The sequence below is a fragment of the Xiphophorus couchianus genome, chromosome 21 (assembly GCF_001444195.1).
Source record: "Xiphophorus couchianus chromosome 21, X_couchianus-1.0, whole genome shotgun sequence".
Lineage (NCBI taxonomy): Eukaryota > Metazoa > Chordata > Actinopteri > Cyprinodontiformes > Poeciliidae > Xiphophorus > Xiphophorus couchianus.
In genome coordinates this window covers 21,670,868-21,691,587 of record NC_040248.1, presented here as the reverse complement: position 1 = coordinate 21,691,587, position 20,720 = coordinate 21,670,868, and the positions used below count along the sequence as shown (strand labels likewise).

The following is a 20,720-nucleotide window of genomic DNA, read 5'->3' as shown; positions in this document are numbered from 1 at the left end:
CTATTTTGTTATGCTGAGATTGTGTTACATGGTGAAATGACCTGTTGCTTCTTTTAAGGCTAATGCTCAGTGAACTCAGGGGCTACGTTTACAATCCACATGCCTTTAAGTTTTATGTTATTTTTTTTTCCCGGTTGTATTTACAGCACCTTAATCTTTATATATACTACAGAAAAAATCATTTTACATGTTTGGGGATTGTGATTTTAATCTTCTGTTTTATCTCTGGGAATGTTTAAAACCTGCACCCTGGAGATTATGTGTCAAAACTAGGAAACATGAGTGGTCATTCTATCCTGAGGTATTGACAAACCATTTATTCTAAGATGGAACATACCAGAGTTATTAAGGAGGGCTGTGGGCTGTGACTAAACTATCCCTACTTTTTAAATTAGAATGCTCTGCAGATAAAGCAGTGGCAGAGCTATAGATAGCAGAGGATATTCAGGGACAGTGTTCAATAAAAAAAAATATTTCAGTTGCTGTTACAGAAGGTGCCAAGTAAAAAGATTCATGTATTTTTAAATCTCTTCATTACATTCATTATATAATGATGCACAAAGCTTATTATTATCTAATTAATTGTCTAAATAATTGGTACTTGCAAGAGAACTAAAGTTTACATGCTTTTATTAATACATATTTTAAATAGTCTATTTTATATTCAAGGATATACCTGTCTCATTTTTCTATAGAAAAAAAAAAATTACTTGACGGAATGAAAATTTCAATATAAGTATGCGCCGGTGGTATGAATGTTTGTGTCTGTTGAAGAGAACAAGTAGAGGCTCGCACAGGGCAATATCACCACTGTTGATATGGTGTGTAAAAACATTTTTATGTCAGTTTTACGTATTTATTTTAAAATATGTAATATTTTGTAGTTAGTGGGAGAAGTGTGAGTACTCCAAATCTTAAAACTTGCTCATTACATAGGTAACTAATTTCAAACGACTCTGATTTGCTTCCATTGGTGAGTGACGGCGCTCCTGAGAACTCTTGGCCAATTAGAGAGCCTCGGAGGCGGGCCTTAGTCTGCTGTAATCAATCCTCCGATCAGCGCGTGAGCCTGTCCTGAGCGTCGTTAACGGCTCGGGCAAGCAGAGCCAAGCCGTGCGTCTTTCCGTTAGCGCGAAAAGCGAAACAACTAGACGAAAAACAACATGGGGGAGAGATTTGTGGTGGTGCCTGTATACACTGGAAAGACGTTTGCCAAAGAGGAAGGGCGTTCGGGCAGCACTCGAGCTCACCCGGCACCGGACACCGGTGGAAGCAGAAGCAGTGTTCCGGGCACCGTGGCGGAAAATGAGCAGTTGGAGGACTCCGTGTTCGAGCCGACGGTACCTATCCTGGAGTACAACAGGGAACCTAATAAGTACGGTAAGACAGCTGGCTCAGACATTAGTCCGTGTCCCACTTCTTATCTCACTTTGTCTCCGGGGGATTAGACTTCGTAAGTCATTCGGGTATTGGTTGTAGTGCTGTTTACTGGAGTGCGCTAATTAAGTTTTGGGGTAACTGCACCCCCAAAATCACCGACGTAGAGAAGAAGCTAGTAGTACAAAAGTGAAGTTACAAATATTGTTACAGTGTGTAGTGTCATTAGTGGAGTCTTTATTAAAATTCCCCGTGTAGGGGAACATCACATACATATATTTTAGGTTTTACTAAATTAGCTTAAACATAACGATAGTGGATTTAACATGAGATTTGTCTTTCAACAAACTGACTGTGCTGCAGCATTTCAAGCTGCAGCACAAATCCAGAATCCTATTCTATTCACAGTAAAAAAAAAAAACATATAATGCACACATTATTTTTGTGTGCATGTTATTTTTCTTTAACTTTAGTTTTGGATTTTCTCTAGAGATATACTGATTAGAATTTTGGGTCCAATTTCTGAAATCTGAATTTTGTAAAGCTTAGTCCTGGCTTTGCCTGCTTAAGGCAATTCAGATTTTTCTTTAAAATTGATCATGTAAGGGTATATACATAAAGATGATGGAAATTTTTTTGTTGTACCCTTCCTGACCAGAGTGGTTGTTAATCTTCTGTAAGAACAGAGGTGATTTTAACACCTGTTGGGGGGAAAAAGCAGACACTGTGAAATATAGTTTTACTGATGCATATTTAAAAAAAGAAAAGCAAAGTGATTAAATAGCACAGTGTGCATGTCTTACATTACTGAAACAGCAGAGTCTTTCCTAAAGAATGCAAATCCTTACTTTGACTGTGACATTTATTAGTTCATATTGTAGTGTTCCATGATCGAAGGATTCTGGGGGAAAAGGATACCTTATCAACTTTTGTTGTTATTCTATCAGCTTTAATCAATTTTTGACTTTATTCTTTGTATCATTCTCAAGAGTGTTTTTGTCATTGTGATTTGTTGGGTTTTGCAGGGTATGTTTTCTGATTGGAAAAAGATTGGACGTTAGAGTTTCTTCATGACAGATCACATCTTAAGGGGAAAATCGATCTTCCTTTTACAGTTAACCAATTTTTTAATGCTTGTCCACTTTTAACACTATATTTGTGTATTGATCTTGAGGATTTTTAACATTCAGTCGAATCTTTTCGCTTTATTTTCTTTGCTCTTCTTGCACTCAGACCTTGGTCCTCCAATAGCTGACAAACATGGTCACTCACTATAGCAACACCCGGGTAGGTAGAAGGCTCCGAAATAACTGTCAGGAAGTATTGGTCGTGCAAGCGTGCAAAATTACAGTACAATGATGGCTGGGCGTGTGTGTGGGAACAGTCTGGTGTTTGTATTGAGTCGTGATCAGTAGGACACACTGGGTTTCATCTGGTTTTGAGTCGTTTTGGTTGGAATGGAGTTTTTATGAGCTGCTTTACTCGGATCCATCTGACATATTTCACTTATCACAGTAAAATCTAGCCATAAACTCATAAAACAGTTGGAGAGCAGCAACCATGAAACAAGTTGATGTTTTGGTCTTCTAAAAAGACAGCATGGATGAATGAACAATAAAAAATCTAAGGGTAAATTGAGTGGCTGATAAACTTGTGATAAATTATGGTGACATAGAAGAGGCTGGCTATTGACATAGCAAGCCAGTGTGTTATAATAAGCCTGAAAAGTGTTTCTCTGGCTCAGAGCCACAGCAAAACACCGAGCAAGTAACAAGTGAGTTGGTGACTGCACTGAACTACTGCTAATCATTCAAACATGCATTTTACAAATTATAAATGTGCTGAGTATTTTTCGTATTGCATAAAAGTGTCCTGAATTGATAGGTGTGTTGAACAAAGCCTAGTCAGCAACAAGCAGCAAAGCTATGAAAATGTTATCCACATGATTTCCTTCTTAAAAAAAACACAACAACAAGTCGAGACCTGTCTATTCCGTTTCAATGCATGGACTCAGTTTGATTCAAATCTCAGCTGGTGACTTGGAAGATGTGTTGTGGACACAAATCTGTGTAGTTATGGTGGTATGTGTGCTCACTGTTAGGTTTGTCATTTCCTCTGCTATAAATTACTCTGTTAGGCAACCATAGAATAGATTGTGTGTTGCTCCCTTTCATCAGCACATATTTTAATCAGTCTCTGTTACTTGATCCTGAGGAAGACTGTCTCCTGTGAACACATGCAGCCGGCATTCACACGATCAGATAGTGTTTACTTTAGGCAATTTCAGTTATAGCATTTTGTTCAAAGCGTAAAATATTCACCATCCATATCCTCTAACTATGATTAAAAAGCTAGAAATGATTTTTGGTGAGGACTCCAAAAAGCATTGGTTGTATGTCATTTCCCCGGAGCCGTTTTTTTGACTTATCTAGTTTTAGTGCTTTACTTCCTTCTTTTTCCAATTTTTTTGTGCTATCAATAAACAATGGATTGCAGTAAATATAAGACTTTTGTGATGATTCATTTCCTCATCTGCGGGTGAATCTTCTGAAACAAATCTTGTTGATGAAGAGTCTCGTTTTCCAAAACTAATTTTCTGCAACAGTAGCCCAATGAGAAAATGGGTTTCAGAAATGTTAGCGTGATGGACGGTCAGGCATTTTCCATTACAGCAGGAAACACCTTGTGGTAATTTTAGTAATGCAGGGAAGAGTGTACATACCTGGCCTTGCTTCAGCTCTCTGTTTCAATTTCTTATTTTACTTGGAAAGGTGTACCTGATTGGGAAACTTGTGCAACCCTTTGTGTGCCTTTCCAGTTGTAGTAAAAGGGCTTTATTTGGACTTTAGAGAGTCATTCAACTCAATCAAAAAAAAGTGGTGGTACATGCTAAAGTACATCTGATTTGGAACATTGTTCTGTTTTGTTCATGGTTGCAAAATAAATTTCTTAAGATAAAGCGTTGGATAGAAAAGAGGAAGCCGTGGTTAAGAACAAAGAAGCAAGATTATTTGTGAATTATTGCTTTTTGTTCTAAGAAGTGTTGTCTTTTTAGGTCACCAGATATTATGTTGGTGTTTTCCTCATTCTAATAGAACGAACGGAAGCCTGTGAAATGTATGCTGGTGTTAAACCTACCACGCACTACTGTAGAAAAAAGGGTCAATGTATAGAATAACTATTAACAGTTTTCAGTTTCAATAATTGACCTGAGCATTGAGCCAGAGCTGCTGCTGCAGACGGCCTTCTTTGTAGAAAAAGAACATGAAACCACTAACGTTTCTCAAGAGGAGCCAAGGGATAAACCAAGAGTTAAATGGTTATTTTTAATGAGAAGTGACTCATTTCTGACCATGACATGCAGGGATGGGCATTTCAAACTGCAGCACAAATCCAGAATCCTATTCTATTCACAGCACAGCCTGAGGAACGCACTGTGAGCTGTAGAGACGAGGTAACCTTTAGTCCAAACAGTGAAACTGTTGTTCAGCTTTAGTTCTGTTGCTTAAGAAGGACACAAATTACCTCTTATTCCACTGTGAACTGGTGCCAAGGGTACTGGTGTCCAGATGTCCAGAGATGATAGATTTGTGCTAGTAAACAGAGCTTCTTGCTCAGCCAAAACCTGATCAGTGTGCACCTTGTCTCATATGGCAGCACACACACACATGGCCTCGTGTGTGTGCTAACGGTGTGGATCTGGTTCATAATCTTTTGCAACTTTAAAACTGAAAATTTTTGAAAATTAAAGGTTTGAAGCTAAAAAAAAAATTTTGGGGGGGATTTTTGATAATGAAAAATAATTTCTTTGCTATGATGGGTAGATTTAGTCTCAAATTTGGACTGCACATTATATCGCAAATTTATTGATGTTGCAGAGTGACTGTATGCTATGTACTGTATATTGCTTTATAAAAATTTGCAACTAATTTGTTTCTTTGCCTAGATGGCCATTGTCAAAAACAACTTTTCCTGTTAACTATTGTTGATTGACGTATTGAATATTTTAATTTGCAGTAGGTGGTTAGAATGCTCGTTATCTGGATTTTATGCATCACACAGTTTCCTTGGCTAGGGGAGATGAATAATATTAAAGCTAAATAATTTGGATAAGAGCAGAAGAATATTAAGGGTATTAGACTAAGTATTTTAAAAGCTGGAAAACATAACCACGGATATGATCTCCTGCCATAAATTGAAAGACCATTGATGGGGTGACGTCAAAGCTCCCACTAACGTGGAGTAGGTGAAAGTACTGTAATTACACAGTTCATTGCAACTGCTGCCATGAAGGGTCATAGATCACATACTATACATACAGGGTGATTGGGAATCATGTTTTTTCTCTGTGGAACACCAAACCAAAGTCATGGGGCGCTATCATGTATGCATGGCCATTGTCTGGCATGTAATGTCATATCACTGTGACATATTTCTGTGGCGTGACATCCGAAATGTTTAGTATGCCAAATGAGAGGAGGGAAATAAAGGCTCAAAGGTCTAAATGTGAATTAGTTTTAGAAGACCTTGCTGAAAAACAACAGATTCCTAATGAGGGCTTAGTTTTAACTATTAATAGACAGCCGTAGTATGGATTTCACGTTTTCCTAACATCATGCAGACCTAGCAATGATGAGTCTGCATCACATGATGAGACCTATAGCCGAATGGACAAAGCACCTCTTAAAATACTAATTTGCCTGTTGGTCTGCATAACCTTGACCAGTGGGAATTCCGAAATAAATTCCCTATCATTGTGGAAGCTCTGTACAATAAAAAAACGATGGCTTTTTTGTATTTCTGAGGCCCTGCCATTGGGGATGACTTCCTTTACTTACATAATGGAAAAAAGTAAAAAAAAAATTTCTCCCATGTCTATTTTCTAAATATGTGTTTATAGACTTAAGGAAGGTGTTCACTGTGAGTCATTTCAACCATGTTGTCTTTTCCTAATGCAGTAAATAATGCTGAGAGCCAAAAAAAGTGAGTGCTGGGAATGGCACAACACTGAAGAAATAACATAGTTTCACATGAGAACAACAACTAGTTTATTTTTTTTAATCAACCACTAATCAATTTATTCAAACAATTTTGTAGTATATTTTGTCTTAGATTGATCTAATAGACAAACCCAGTCCATTTTTACCTGATATTGTCTGAAAGTTTGTTAAAAATTTGTAATCTAGATGGCCATTAAAGGGTTACATAACCTGAGTTTTGGGCTTGCCAAAGCATGCTGTGTCCCATACGCTATTCATAATGTTTAATGGATGAGTACTGCTGTTACTTAAGATGGTACAGATGCAGCTTTCCATGACTACTGTGGAAAGCTTCATGTTTGTCTTTTTCTTTAGCCAATGCAGAGGTTGTTGTTCCCCCCAGCTGTTCTGTTTAAGTTTTAACAGCTCAAATCTAGTTGGAACTAGTTTCTCCACCATCATATTTAGACTTGAGCTCAGCTGAAACACGTAGTCTCCTTTCTCTACACACATTTTATTGAAGTGTTTTATGAAACAAGTAGGGCTGTTGTAAATGAATATAATAGTAATCGAGTAATCTATCGATTATTCTTACGATTAATAGAGTAATCGGATTTTTAAAAAAAAGATAAAGTAAAACATTGGTAAATCTAACATAACAGCAGTATTACTATCGCATATCAACATCAGTCCAATTTTTCACAGTTGAGCTTCCCTAACAATAACTTTTCTGTAGTTTAGAAAATTAACTCGTAACAATAATAGCTCACATTACAAGTTAACCTGAATAAAAGTTATACAAAAATCAGAAATTATATTCAATTCAATAATAAAAAGGCAGACTCACAAATACGCTTATAAAAATGTCTATACTCCAGCTTTTACTTTATGCATTCACCTTCAGTCAATTTAATAGATGAATTCTCACCTTGCCCAGACATTTATAGCTTTTGTGTTTATGTTAGCGACGGGATTTGACACCTTCGTTCGTCACACACAGAAACTCATCTACCAGCTACGTGGTGCCACGATGAGCTCTGCCACCCATTTGTTGAGACCGGGATGATATGAAATAAATTTTCCGTTTCGTCCGTAAAGCTACACTTACGTTAATTATCTAATGCGCAGCCGCCCGCAGTATACAGTCTATCCGCTCACCTGTATAAATACACCTGCAGCTCTTCCCCGCTGTTCGCTCTGAACCGCCACCAGGCAGCAGCTCCGGGAGGAGAAAAGCTGCCGTACTCCAGGCATCGCGCCAGTCATTTTAAAGATGCTTATTGGTCCCCCGAAAAATGACAAAGACCCAGACATTGTCATCAATCAATAAAATCTTCCCAGGTCAAACTTGAAAACTGGACGTTGTGCTGCTAACGCTTAGCTTTCGTCAACAACTCAGGCTGAACACAAATAATAACCCTGCCGGAACACGGTGCGCTAAATAATAAAATATAATTTAACGAAGCTTCGAGGCAGATAAATTTTCCTTGAGGAATTTTAATAATCGAGATACTGGAATCACTGGAGGAATTGTTTCAACCCTAGAAACAAGTTATCTGGGCTAGTCACCCTTCTTTAATAGTCACACAAAAATATGGCATGGTGTACTTTCTGCAAAATAATGCAACTGTCTGAAAACAAACAAACAAACAAACAAAAACTTTTCCAGTAATCATTTAACCCCAGATTACAATGTTAACATGATTTAGCTTTTTTTTTTTTCTACAAACATTTGAGTACATATCTTTTATGTCAGTGGTTCAAAATAGATAACACATCTGGTCAGAAGAGGGCAACATTGTGTCATTGTTAGTCTTGAACTGTCAGCTTTTGGTTAAATAAAAAGCAAGATACCAAAGCAGGAGCTGTAACAATGCAGGTCTTGTTATATTGAAAATGAGAGGTGGAAAAAATCTTCTTGTTTCATCTCTTTGGTATGATATCTTAAAAGTTCATGTGATGCTATCACCAGTAGCCATGCCACCTAAAATTGTACTTTAGTTGCTGTTGTGTTATATAACACAGCATCGAGCAATAAGATGACTTTTGACAATGACCATGATCTTAACCCACATGAAATGATAAAGAGTTTATCATTTCATGTGTAATCTGCATCAATTTTAATCTTTGCTGCATTCTTTATCCTCCAGGGGGCACTGTTTAGTAATGAGTTATGCTTATAGGGGATGACTGGTATCAGTTAATGGATTGCTACTTTACTCTTGTAGCACTGGGAGACTGCCACAGTTCTGGAGAACGAAGGTTATTTTTCTTTTGAAGACCAGTTTAGTATTGCATAATACAAGACACCTTTACGGGGCTTTGTTTTGCTTCTTCAGTTGAAACTATTTTTCTCTGTAGCAAGAGTAAATCAGACTAATTGGTGATTTATTTATTTTTTTAATGTATTTTTTTGTTTAATTAAATTACTTAAAATGTGTTGATCTGTTTGTCGCATTTTTATGTTTTTAGATATCAAATTAATCTAGACATAGGTGTGGAAATAAATTGTCCCACTAATTATTGTGATAAACTATAATATTGTCTTGAGACTGTTTACAACTAATATATTGATAATGGCATAACAATGCAAGGTTAACCTCTCAGAGACCAATGAACTGTAATTTTGCAAAGAAAACTTACAGAATTAACCTGGAAGGTATATTAAATATCCTAAATAAAACACAACAAAATATAGTAAATACAATGAAAAAAAAAGAAAAGAACCACACACACAACCTAAATCATGACTAAAAATGGATTATGATCCCTCTGTAAGCAAAATTACCCTAAAAAAATATTAATCAGAACAGAAATTATCCAGCTAATTTTAATTTATCATGCGAGTAATTGCTTATTGCGACAGGCTTATCTGGACTTCTGACTGAATTATTCTCAAATTACAAAATACTGTATGAATATGAGTGAAGAAGCTGGAGGAGAAAGAGCGCCTACGTCCTTCACTCATGCCCTTGCTTTCAGGTTAAGTTTTGGCTCATCTTCCGTCTGTGCAGTCGATCGATAACTTTATTTTGAGGTTAGAAATTTGAGCCTACAGAAGAGAAGTCCACATTAGCGTAATTGTTGAGGTAAGGCAGAACAATGGACTATGGACATATGAAACCAACATGTAGGTTTCCATTAAGTCCTTTCTTAATGCAGCACTGATGAGCTGTTTTTTTATTTGCGCAATAACAATAAAAGCTATAAAATAGAAATGTGACATGATGTTATTGGGTCTACCACTGATGGCAATATGTTTTCAGTGGGATATTCTTTAATGATGATTTATTTTTCTCCAAAATATCCAAGTACACTAGACATTATATAAATATATATATACAGGTATATATATTACACACACGTATTGCAACTGTGCACTGTTTTTGAGTGAGAGCATCAGTTCACCCGTAAACAAGCACAACTGGCTTAGCGTGTGTGAGCGTCGCAGATACAGAGCAGAAGCTCGTGTTTTTGTTGCGCTTTTATCCGTTTTGGAGTTGGCTCTCCCCTTGGACTTTGGTAGGGGAAACGCTGCAGTGTGTGCACTTTTCCTTTTTGTGAGTTTTTGTGTGACAAATATTTTGGTGTTAAGATCAACTGCGAAGCAGGGATGAGGGAGAAACTTAACATTTCGCAAGATCAAAGTTCTGTTAAACCACAGCAGTCTGTATTTGTGAAAAAGGATTACAGTAAATGTTGACCTCTAGCTATTGATTTGTTCAAGTGCTGTCATTCACACATTAGCCACATACTTTTTAGGTGAATAAATATGGTTAACATGGATGAAATTGAAATCATAAAGATAATGGAAAATGCAGAATTTGGGGGGAAAATTAAACAGATTTTATAAGGCTGTATTTTAGTTACAACAGTACAATGTTAAACAGTCATATTATGTCATTCCTGGAGAACTTTTTTTACACTTATTGGGTCCTTAGTAATTAGATGTGAACTGTCATTCTTAAAAATATTGGCAGTATTTTCCTATGGTGTGTGTGGTTACCCTCCCTGCCCATGTGGGTCTTGGTGTTTCTCTTACCTCCCTCTGCACCTCCTCCTTTTCCTGTTTCCTGCATCTCCCTCCCTTCTTTCAACTGTATTGATCTTCCATTGGTGTCAGTGGGGTAATAAAAGTGGGGGTGGTTAGCTCTCCACTTGGTTAATATCCAAGATAACTTTAAACCCACAACAGTAGAACCTGGTCTTTTCATGTAGTCGACTCTTGTGACGTTGGTATTTTTAATATTTCCCGTCAGTGAGGGCTGTTGCTTACTTGATGTGGGAAGTGGTTTGTAACACTATATCTTTTGGAAGTGACTAATTTTATTGGTCAGATCAGCTGATGGGACTGAAATATCATTATTGCTACTGAACAGAGCTGCTTTAATGCAGGATATTTTGTTGTCCTTCCTGACAACAAAATATGTGTGTGGCTTTAATTGATAATTATGTGCAAGAATAAAGACATTTTACTCCAAATACATAATTCATGGTACTGCTAAACACCTGTCACTACAGACTGGGTCAAATAACATTGCATAGGCAAACAGGACGAGTTAGCGCTGTTGTCTGTGTGTGAAAATGTTCCTGAATGGATCGGCTCCAGACTTTCTCCTTTCTCACAACAGCAGTCGATCCCGTCAGTATTTGTCGTCTGTGAGATAAAGCAGCAATCCAAGAGTTGGAAGTCAGCCCTCAGGGAACAGAAAGGACCTCTAGTATGTTCTCACATGCTAATAAGCACAAATGCATGTCATGTTTTCTGCGAGGGTGTCTGTCTATGTGGACTGCCCCCTCTGGGCGGGGCAGACCCATTCTTCCTTATTTGGACAGTTGAGGTGGGGGTCGATCTCAGATGGGAGGACAGCTGAATTCTGGTGACTACAACAAAAACTTGAGCGTGAGACTCATTGTCTGCTGAGGAGCGTTGAAGTTCATCAGGTCTGAAGAACGTAAAGAAACTGTGGACAAGAAGGAGGAGGAAGAGCGGTAGGCCAGAGGAAAAGAAAGAAGAAGTAGCAGCTTAAGAGGGAGAAGGAGATAAGAGGGGACAGAATCGGACTAACAGAAAATGCCCACTAACTTCACTGTGGTCCCAGTGAAAAACGGCACTGGAAAGACAAGAGAGGAAAAGGAAGAGGAAGATGTGGATGGGAGCAACGTGCTAAGAGAGGAAGAAGATCCTACAGGTGAGATCAGATTCTGTTTTCTTTTACATTTATTCAGATGCAAGAACATGTCTTTTATAGATTTCTACACATTGGAAACAAATTTCTGACTATTTTTAAAAACTTTTTTTCCATCTGTTAGCGTGTAGATAAGGAAGTCCTTCAGGAAAGTTCTAGAGTTTGCTTACAGGATCCAACACAAGCTGACAATTTAGCTTTATTTTGAGGGTAATTACTGCCTTTATTTTTCAGAAAAACTGTTTATGGCTCATGTGGGTGGATAATGTGAAAGCAGTAGTACATTTTAGGGAGCGCTTGTTCGTTGTCCAACTGCTGCATGAGATGGGTTTCCCTCACACGCAACTGCCACTCAAGGAAGTGACATGAGGACCGTTCCCTTGTTTCCTTTTTAGCCTCAGTGTCCCTGCTACTCCATGCATTTATCTTCACAGTTGGCAGTTCAAGGTGTTTTTTTTTTCTTTTCTTTCTTTTTGTTTTTTACGTCACTTAGCAACCAGATCCCCAGCCAACTCCATCTTTCTGTTCAGTTCTATTCTGAGTTACTGTCTGAAGAAACCCAGTTGTTTTGATGGATGGAACTTTAACGTCAAGTCATTTGGAAACTTGTTGGTATCAGTCACCAGACTTACTGATTGATAGTAGAAACAGAGCTTGTGGAAAAAACGGGCAATTATTTTAATACCTCATACTGAAAAACATATGAATAACATTTTTTGCAGGCAGCTATGTTCAAGAAATATCAGAATATATATTATTAGCCTTCAGATTTTTTATTTCTTGACTTCTTCTGTGGGAAACCATGAATTATTTACATTGGGATCAAAGGCATCGTCGCATCTCGCTGTACGAGAAATAAGTCCCTGTAACAGGACAGAATGACGAACTGACAATGCATGCATTAGCAGTTAGCATGTTTAGCATGAAACTGAAAGTGAAACTGTAGGCTCTTTTTACATTTCAAATAGTATTTTGATTCTTTATTGGTCTGTGAGATTTCTAAAACACTGGCAACATTTCCCGATTCATGTTCCAAACCAGAGGTTGATGCCTCCTCTACCCCCACTATAAATCAGCAACTTTGTTCTAATATTTTTGATAGGGATACACTGGCCAATCCGCTGTACAATAATAAATAATAAAATAAAAGGTTTCCTTAATTTTAGGAGATCAGTAATCTTAACCACTGACGCTAAAGTCTGAAAATCAGTCACAGTCCCCTTTCTCTCTGCTGCCCTTCAGGTCACGTCTGCACATGGGTGGTTAACAATCCTCAGTCCACGGTTGCCAACTTAGCAACTTTGTAGCTATTTTTAGCTACTTTTCAGACAAAAAAATTGGCATTGACCAAAATCAGAATCAGCAGGTCTGGCTTTTTAAAACTTAGTGCAGCCCTTATTTTTAGCAATCTTCTTATCTCCAGACAATCACACTCTCTCTTGCCCTGTTTCAGCCTGAATGAGTCACAGACCTGTTTTTTGAGGTAAGAAATCTTCTTACGTCCATGGCCTTTGTCTGACTTTGTTTTAAGTCACTCCACTAAATGTGAAAATAAGTCTTCTTCATTCAGTAACAACCCCACTCTAAAGAGTGTTATGAGTGCAACTTGGTAGCTCTTAATTATTGATTTGAAAAAGATTAAATGTTTGAGTTTCCGACTAGCTAGTCAAGGAGTCAATGCAAATCCAGCTGAAAATATTCTGTTTCCAGTCACCTGGTGACTTTTTTGTGGATCTGTATTAGCACCGTTACCTATGTAGTCATGCATACCTGAATTTGCTTGCACTAAAGTGAAAAAAACATTAGCTCTTTAAGAATTTTCTTTGATTTGTTATGGTCCATTTGTTTCAGACCAATAGAGGAAATCATAAATGCCACTGCACAGGAACTTCAAGCTGTGACTGGTCCACAGCATGTAAACTTTTAATTAGCGAGGATTGAGCTGGCAGTTGGAAAGAGACCAGTGTTGTGAATTTTTGTTTTCTGTTTGGGTTAACTCTGACCTGCTTTCTAACATACAGACCCCACCTTGCAAGTGGAAGCATTTCTCTGTATGTTTATTAAAAGTCTCTTCCTTCTAGCTCAAAGCCACATTATCAATCAACATGACATGTGTGTGCAGAGATAGTTCTGTTTATCTGAGCATTCAGCCCAGAGAGGTCATAGAGTGCACTTTTAACTAACTCCACTTTGACTCTCTGTTTTTCTCAAATGTCTTTAGTCAACTTGCTTCTTTCACAGCATTTTGCATACTGTAGCTCTGAGCTGTTTATTTCCCATGCTTTAATTTCTGCTGTGGAGCTGCAATTACAGCAGCCTGCTGGTTAAGCTTTTACAAACTGTGGGAGAGTGAATGGCATTTATTGTGATAGGCGGGATATCATGCTGCTTTAGTTACTCTGGCACATGCAAAGTTTTTGAGTCTGATGAAGGGTGTTCTGACAATGACAGTGGGTGAGGTAGGGATACAATCTCACACAGAAATAAAAAAAAGCTGGTGGATTTTATGGTTTTGTTCTTTTGCGTCACCAACTCAGTTTTTTCTTCGTTTTTTAAGGGGTAATACTGCTTTATTTTCCAACAACATAGATTATTGTTCTTGCTTGCTCACTGAAACACGAAGAAAGATTTGAATTACTGATTTAGTAGCACTCTTATCATATAACAAAATCTTAAATCTTATGTCTTATCTTAAATGTTATGTTTTAACCGAGTTTAACAAATGATTTAAATTAGCACCTCCGTTACCAACCAATCGTTTTTTTCATCCAAGGCGTCCGATTTGTTAACAGCCTGGTAGATAGAGGGAAATCACATCTCAAAATGGACACAGACAGGTTGAAGTTCTTGGGGTTTTTTGCATGTTTTGTAGGGAGGGTTTATAACTGTAAAAACTGCTGTTGACTCATGAGCATATGTTGGGAGGACAGAGTTAAATAGGAGTCGTTGCTATTGATTATCCTGCTGGCCCATTTCCTGTTGGCTGAGTGGGGGAGGTGAGACCCTTCCTCCATCCCATAATGTAATAGACTGTATTTTTTTTCACAGGCTCATAAATTTCCTCTTTGTTCCCCTCTGCAACTCTATTTTTTTAAATCTCACTTGCTCATAGCTACCTAAAATATATGTTTTCTTGTTATTTTTAAAATAACGAGCCATTTTAAATAGAGTTTGGACCATTTCATAATCTCTAATTCACAACCTAAAGCTTTTCTTTAACTTTTAAAAAAGAAATTCAAGCATGATTGCTCTTGTAGAATATGGACCACGTTGGGATGAGACATGGTTTAGAAAATTATTATACAATATTTGATCTATTGCTGTGAAGTTATTATCAATACTTGGGTTTATGTTAATCATGCTAGAGAGAAGTCTTTCAGATCCAGAGATGTTAGTTAAGAGAAGTTAAGGGGAAGGATTTAGAAAAGGTGAAGTTTTTAAAAACTTTCCCAAAAAATGTGGAAAACTGAAGCAAAAAATGCAAATCACAATATACTGTTCAGCCTGTTTTCTGTGGGCTGCAAAAAAACAAGTCATTTTTTTCTACATTTGTCATAGCTAGACTGGAATCCAATTTCAAAAACAAAAAATGTTAATATCTTGTTTTCTTTTGATGACCCTAATATCTTTTAACATGTTATTGTCAGCTGGATGCGTTGTTACACCCTACTATACTACTAGCTTGCCTTTACATTTTTCAACTTATTGAGCATATGAGGTGCCACTAGTCACCACACAGTTGCCAATTTAGCAACTTTTCAGACAAAATCATCCAAAATCAGAATTGCCAAATCAAAACCTTTAAAAAAAACGGCGATCGGCCAGAACCTGCAATCGGTGCGCCCCTAGTTGTAACCTGATCAAATCTCACTGTAACCTAGAATCAGTGGGTCCAGTTTCAGTGATCTTTTTATTTCCTCATAGGATCACATGTTATTAGCTTAGAGCTTAACACAATTGAAAATAAAATAGGAACATAAATTGATGGCAACACTTGATTGAAGCTGGGGCGTTAATGGGATTTTTAAGTGGTCTTTCTAAATCACCGCAATACTTGAGCCTGTGTGAAATCTTAACTAGCAGGCTTAATTTTGCATCCAGCTCAGAGTATGCAGATTTTAGACAGAACGCTGTGTTCTAGCAGGGAGTGAGCAGGGTCCTTGTGGGATAGGGTGGAGAGGGATTGTGTAAGTGTAAAGGGAGTAAAGAGTGTATACAATGGACAAATATTCAGTGGGAGGTGACCAGTATGAGTAAAGAAAGAAGTCTTTTTCATATATCTTACAGGAATTTTAATTCCTGTGGTTTGCAGTGGAAGCACCTCAATGGGTTCATGGGTCTTCTCAAATGTTTGGACAAAGCTGAGCCAGACTGATGGACTGAAGACGTTATGGTTTGAAGGGAGGTAATGAAACTATGTGAAAGTGCAGTATTTTTAATGAATATAAAATAATGTCCATAGTTAAGCTAAAGGATTTGAGGGTACTTGCAGCATTTTTTCATTATGGTTTAGGTTTAAACTGAGCAGGGAAATGTCCGAGGTGTTCCAGACTCAGTCGGTGTTTTTTGTCCATCTGCCCTAGTCATGTGTTTCCTGTTTGTTTCCCAGTCAGATCTGGTTTTGTTTAAACCTTCTGTTGCACTGTGACCGTTTTTTTTTTTTTTTGCTCAATTCCTTTTGTTTTTAAGCAAAGGTCTAACATCACATTATGGTTTGCTTGGGATTTTTTTGTTTGTTTTTAGTAAAATCTTGAGGCAGACACTTGAGACAGAGTAATACATCTGCTTCCTGTCATTAAAAGGAAGCCCCAAAAAAGGCTAAAATGCACTTTTTTTGTTTTCAACAGCAGCTACAATTTCTCCTTCACACTTCAACTGTTATGTTAATTTCAAAGCTGCATCCTACACGTTCACTATTCAGATTCTGTTCTCCAAAAACAGAATCAGTTGAGGTTTCTATTCACTGCCTCTGCAGGTAGTTTAAGAAAGGTTTGGAAACCCGATTTTTAGTATATTTGTACACCAGCGTGTGTCCAACCTGACCTTGCTGTGTTCTCGACTTTCAGCTGTGTGTTTGCATTAGCCTTGTTGCAAGAGTTCTGTTTTTTACTCTGCACTGACCTCTTATAAGGGTTGGCGAAGTAAAACCTTGTTGATTACTAATATTTAAAATTAAGTCTATCAATGCTAATTAGATTGAAAACATACTAGTTGACAATTAAGAGTTAAGAAAAGCAGCCAAGAAACTACTTTTATATGTTTCACACAATCCATGTGAGCAGATATTTAAACTGAGTGGACCTCGAGTCATGTGTTTTCTCTGTGTTGGGAAATGCTGAGGGGTGTGGTGTTGGGGAGAAATGCATGCAGGAGACACAGACAGGAATGTAATGATCGAAGCACAGAGACATACTGTGATATGATTTCAGAGTTTCCTCAAGGCCGGCAGTCAAACCTCACATTGCTGCAGCTTAACACTCAAGTTAAAGTTCAAAATGCAAGATCTTGTAAGGTGTGAACAACTATGTCCTATGGTTTATTTACTAAAAATAAACATATATGACAGGAAAAGAAAGAGTATTATGACACTCCACACTCCTCATTGTGTTGATAGCTTGTTTAAACAGAGTTGTACTGGCTAGTAAGACTGCTTCCTATTTCCCGTGCAGTGATCTCACTCTCACCAGTTGCCTGTTCTCAATATGGTATCTCTGATAAGCTCCTAGCCTGCAACCTGCACCTATCATAATGGGGATCTATTTTCCTTCTTTCTATTCTTTTCCTCACAGCAGCAGTTGTGAGACCACCAAGGTCACACTGTCATACTTTCATTGCCTCTTTAATATGCATCTCTTTTAACCAAGATCAAACAGCATATTGTTCTTGCAATGATCTGCACTAAATAGCTACAGTGAAATCTAGAGTTTACTGTCTTTTTTATATAGCCTAATAAAAAAAGGCTGTATTTAATTGACTTGGTTAGAGCCTAATTGAGTCAAATTATTCTTTAAAGCTTGGAAAGAAGGGATTCAACATTTCATTATTTCAGTAAAGTTTATTTAGCAAAGTTTACTATTTGTCATGTAGATTTCTAGTTAGGAACATCTAAAACCAGACTACACATGATATCCTCTCCGATGTTCCCACTTGTTTGATGTGCTTTCTAACATGGTCCATTAAGTTCATTCATTTTGGTTGTTAATTTGCCCACATTTTATTGCCATAAATGGGGTAGCTCAAGCTTGCACTTCACTAACAACCGCAAATATTCTGCACAGGGAAATGATGGACTGTAAATATTTGCTAGCAAACAGCCGGAAGTCGAGTTCTAAAGTAGAACTGGATGGAAAATATGCCAGTAATTTAGCATCTTAAAAAAGCAAACATTCCTTTAGTTATGTAAGGAAGCCTTACAGCATTTTATTGTGATAGCATAGTTTTGCATTGACATTTGTAGAAAAATCAACCTTTAATATGAGACAGTAGTTTTTAATCCTCCTTTCCAATAATCTTTCGCTGTTCATATGCTCTGAGAAACATGTAGATCAGTAGAATCTGATGCTTTATGACATGCTGAGATGGTGCATAAGCTTAAAATTGTATCACAATATTTTGTAGTATATATTACAATAAAAAATTATTAATATTTACAACCTGTTTTTAGTGTTTTACTTAGGCAGCTGTATTGCTATGATTACACATTAATGCAAACACTGCTCCTAGAAAATATACATGTTTTGAAATGGGCTCCTTGAAGACAGCAGTGACTTAAAGAGGGACACTTATCTTTAAACTGCACGCAGTAACTACATTAATTATGTTCTTAAATTTATTACTTTATTGATACTCAATGTAACAAGCAGTGGCGAAAATAGTAAACATGACTACGGGTGCACCTATTGCAGTTTTCTGATCAATCATTACTCTTTAGAAAGCCTGACCTCCTAATTCCAGTTTTGACTAATACAGATTTCTTTGTCTGGAAAGTTGCTGAATGTAGTGAGTAAGGTCTGTCAGGAGATAAGGTCTCATAACGTGTAGATCTTAACTATCTCCTTTGCTCAGATAAGATCGGTTTCACATGTAAGTGTCAGCTGATTGCCGATCTCCCAAAATGAAGGAAATCTGGGCCGATTTATCGGTGCATCCCTGATGTCAACAATACTCTTTTTGGAGTATTAAAATGCCATTAAATGGAATTTATTGTTGTCAGTTTTTTGATAATAAATAATATGCTAAATGCTAACCCCTAGTGTACAACTTTACTCAGCCCTTTAGGGATTTTTCCTTAAAGGTTTTAGAGTTTGCCCTGGTGAAAGCTGCGAGTTGCTAGCTTAGCCACTTTAATTCTGCAATCTCAGCTGCATTCTCCAAAAGCACCCAGGACCTATGTTGATGACTGAATTTGTGTAACAAGAAATTTATTTTCTCTTAGCTTGAGAAATATAAAATGTGATCCTTCCATTTCTCTGCCATGGATGAATGTATTTTTCATAACTTTGGCTTGTTGGAGTCATTTAATTAAACAAGTTGATCCGTAAATAATAAATGCTTGTGCAAGAAATGGTTAACTGCTTTTTAAAGTGCTCAGAATGTGACTGGTAGTCCGGCAGACTTCATTTTCCCCAAATCTACCCACTTGCTTTTAATATCTTTTGTCCTAATCCATAAACCAGATGTTGGCAGAGCAGGACACCATCTGGTCCCAAATGGTTATCATATCTTCCTACAGTGGTTGCATCCTAATGTGTGTGCTTAGAAGTTCTGGAAAAGACTTAGATAAAGCTCTCATGTGAATCTAGATGAAATAATTGTTTATAACATATCAGCAACAGCTGCAACTCTTTGTCGAAGGTAGTTGAGGACCAGTCTGGATGCCTGTCTGCAGTTTTGTTTCAAAGTCTTGTTGTCACACCATCTGCTGCAGGTTGGAGTGGCGTATTACTTCCAGTATTTGCATATGGTCAAAGAGCAGCCATTGTTTGACTTCTTAAGGAGGTAACTACATTTTAAGGAAGTTTGGTTGATTGTATGAAGTCACATGATTCGTTCTTGTTCTCCTATGTCTGTGTTTCATTTGCTGTTTTGGTTTGAACGCTTGGGAAGAAGTCGAGTTACATGACAGAATGTGAGTATATTACTTGTTGAATTTTATGAAGTGCTATACATTTTCTCTGTGTCCATTTTCAGATAGGTAGAGCATCCTAGCTAGATGGTGCTTTCTGTCAAAATGATCTAATGTCATGTCTGGTTATAAGTGAGTTTGTATAGAAAAGCAGAGAGAGAGTGACCTCACTGTTACTGACAGTTGCAAAGTGCTGCTATGGGTGCCATACAGTTGATGCTGACAGTGTAAGTTCTCCATCTGGAACACTGAGTGGTGTATTCTCTCTCTGCCTTTGGGAGAGTGCTTGTGTATGTCTGCTGGTGTTGCCTTGGCTGAACAACATAAATGTAAAGATATGCACAGAAAAAGTTTTTGTGACATATGTGAAGGCATGCTAATATCCTTGAGTGTTTTTTGTTCATTAAAAAGTGTCTGGAAATATTTTTTAAATATCTCAAAAACATTAAGCGCGAACCGATAAATTGGCCTTGATTTCCTTCATTTTAGGTGATCAGTCGAAATTTGCATGTGTAACCAATTCTACCCACCTATTTTTTCCACAGTCAATGGTCTTCAATGGTCTGAAAATGACTGGAAGCACTACGTCGTGCAGTTGTTCTACTACCATATCACTTTTTCTGTGAAAGCAGAATAATTATAAATGTGTGATTCTTTGGCTATTGGTTTGTTAAATAGTTTTTATTCACTCCATGAATACATATGTTGGGTTAATAAAACAAAGTTAGAATGGAAAAAGTGGAATTCTGAAAAATAACAATAGGAAAAAGTGAAATTTGGGAGTCAATAAGACGGATAACATAGGGCCCTAAGTATGCAGTTAGATGGCTACATTTAAATCTTTAGAACAGATGAACTATGAAGAAATATTTTGTGACATCTCAGTGGGAAGTATTATCTCAGTTCGTACTGCCTCAAAACATTCATTTGTGACACTGTCAATTTGAACACCACATTTATTTTATAAGTCAAGCTGATTATATTGCAGGTTCCACATACTAAACATATTTTACCAGTAAAGCTTATCCTGAGCTTTGTGATAGGTTTTTA

The 20,720-nt window shown here is 37.3% G+C and overlaps 1 protein-coding gene across 6 annotated transcripts in view; it reads left to right on the top strand.

The window, feature by feature from the left end:
* The first annotated feature begins 1,066 nt into the window (after positions 1–1,066).
* slc12a7b (solute carrier family 12 member 7b) overlaps positions 1,067–20,720 on the top strand; it is a 58,687-nt gene continuing 39,033 nt past the window's right edge. For 3 of the 6 annotated variants that reach the window (XR_003593877.1, XM_028005145.1, XM_028005144.1), the window contains exon 1: positions 1,067–1,380. Coding sequence is in view for 5 of the 6 variants with exons in the window: in XM_028005145.1 (XP_027860946.1) it covers positions 1,164–1,380 (217 nt within the window). In the remaining variant the exon portion in view is untranslated. Of the gene's footprint in view, positions 1,381–11,196; positions 11,549–20,720 lie in introns of those variants that run through there. The other 3 variants (XM_028005148.1, XM_028005147.1, XM_028005146.1) reach the window with 2 other exon arrangements.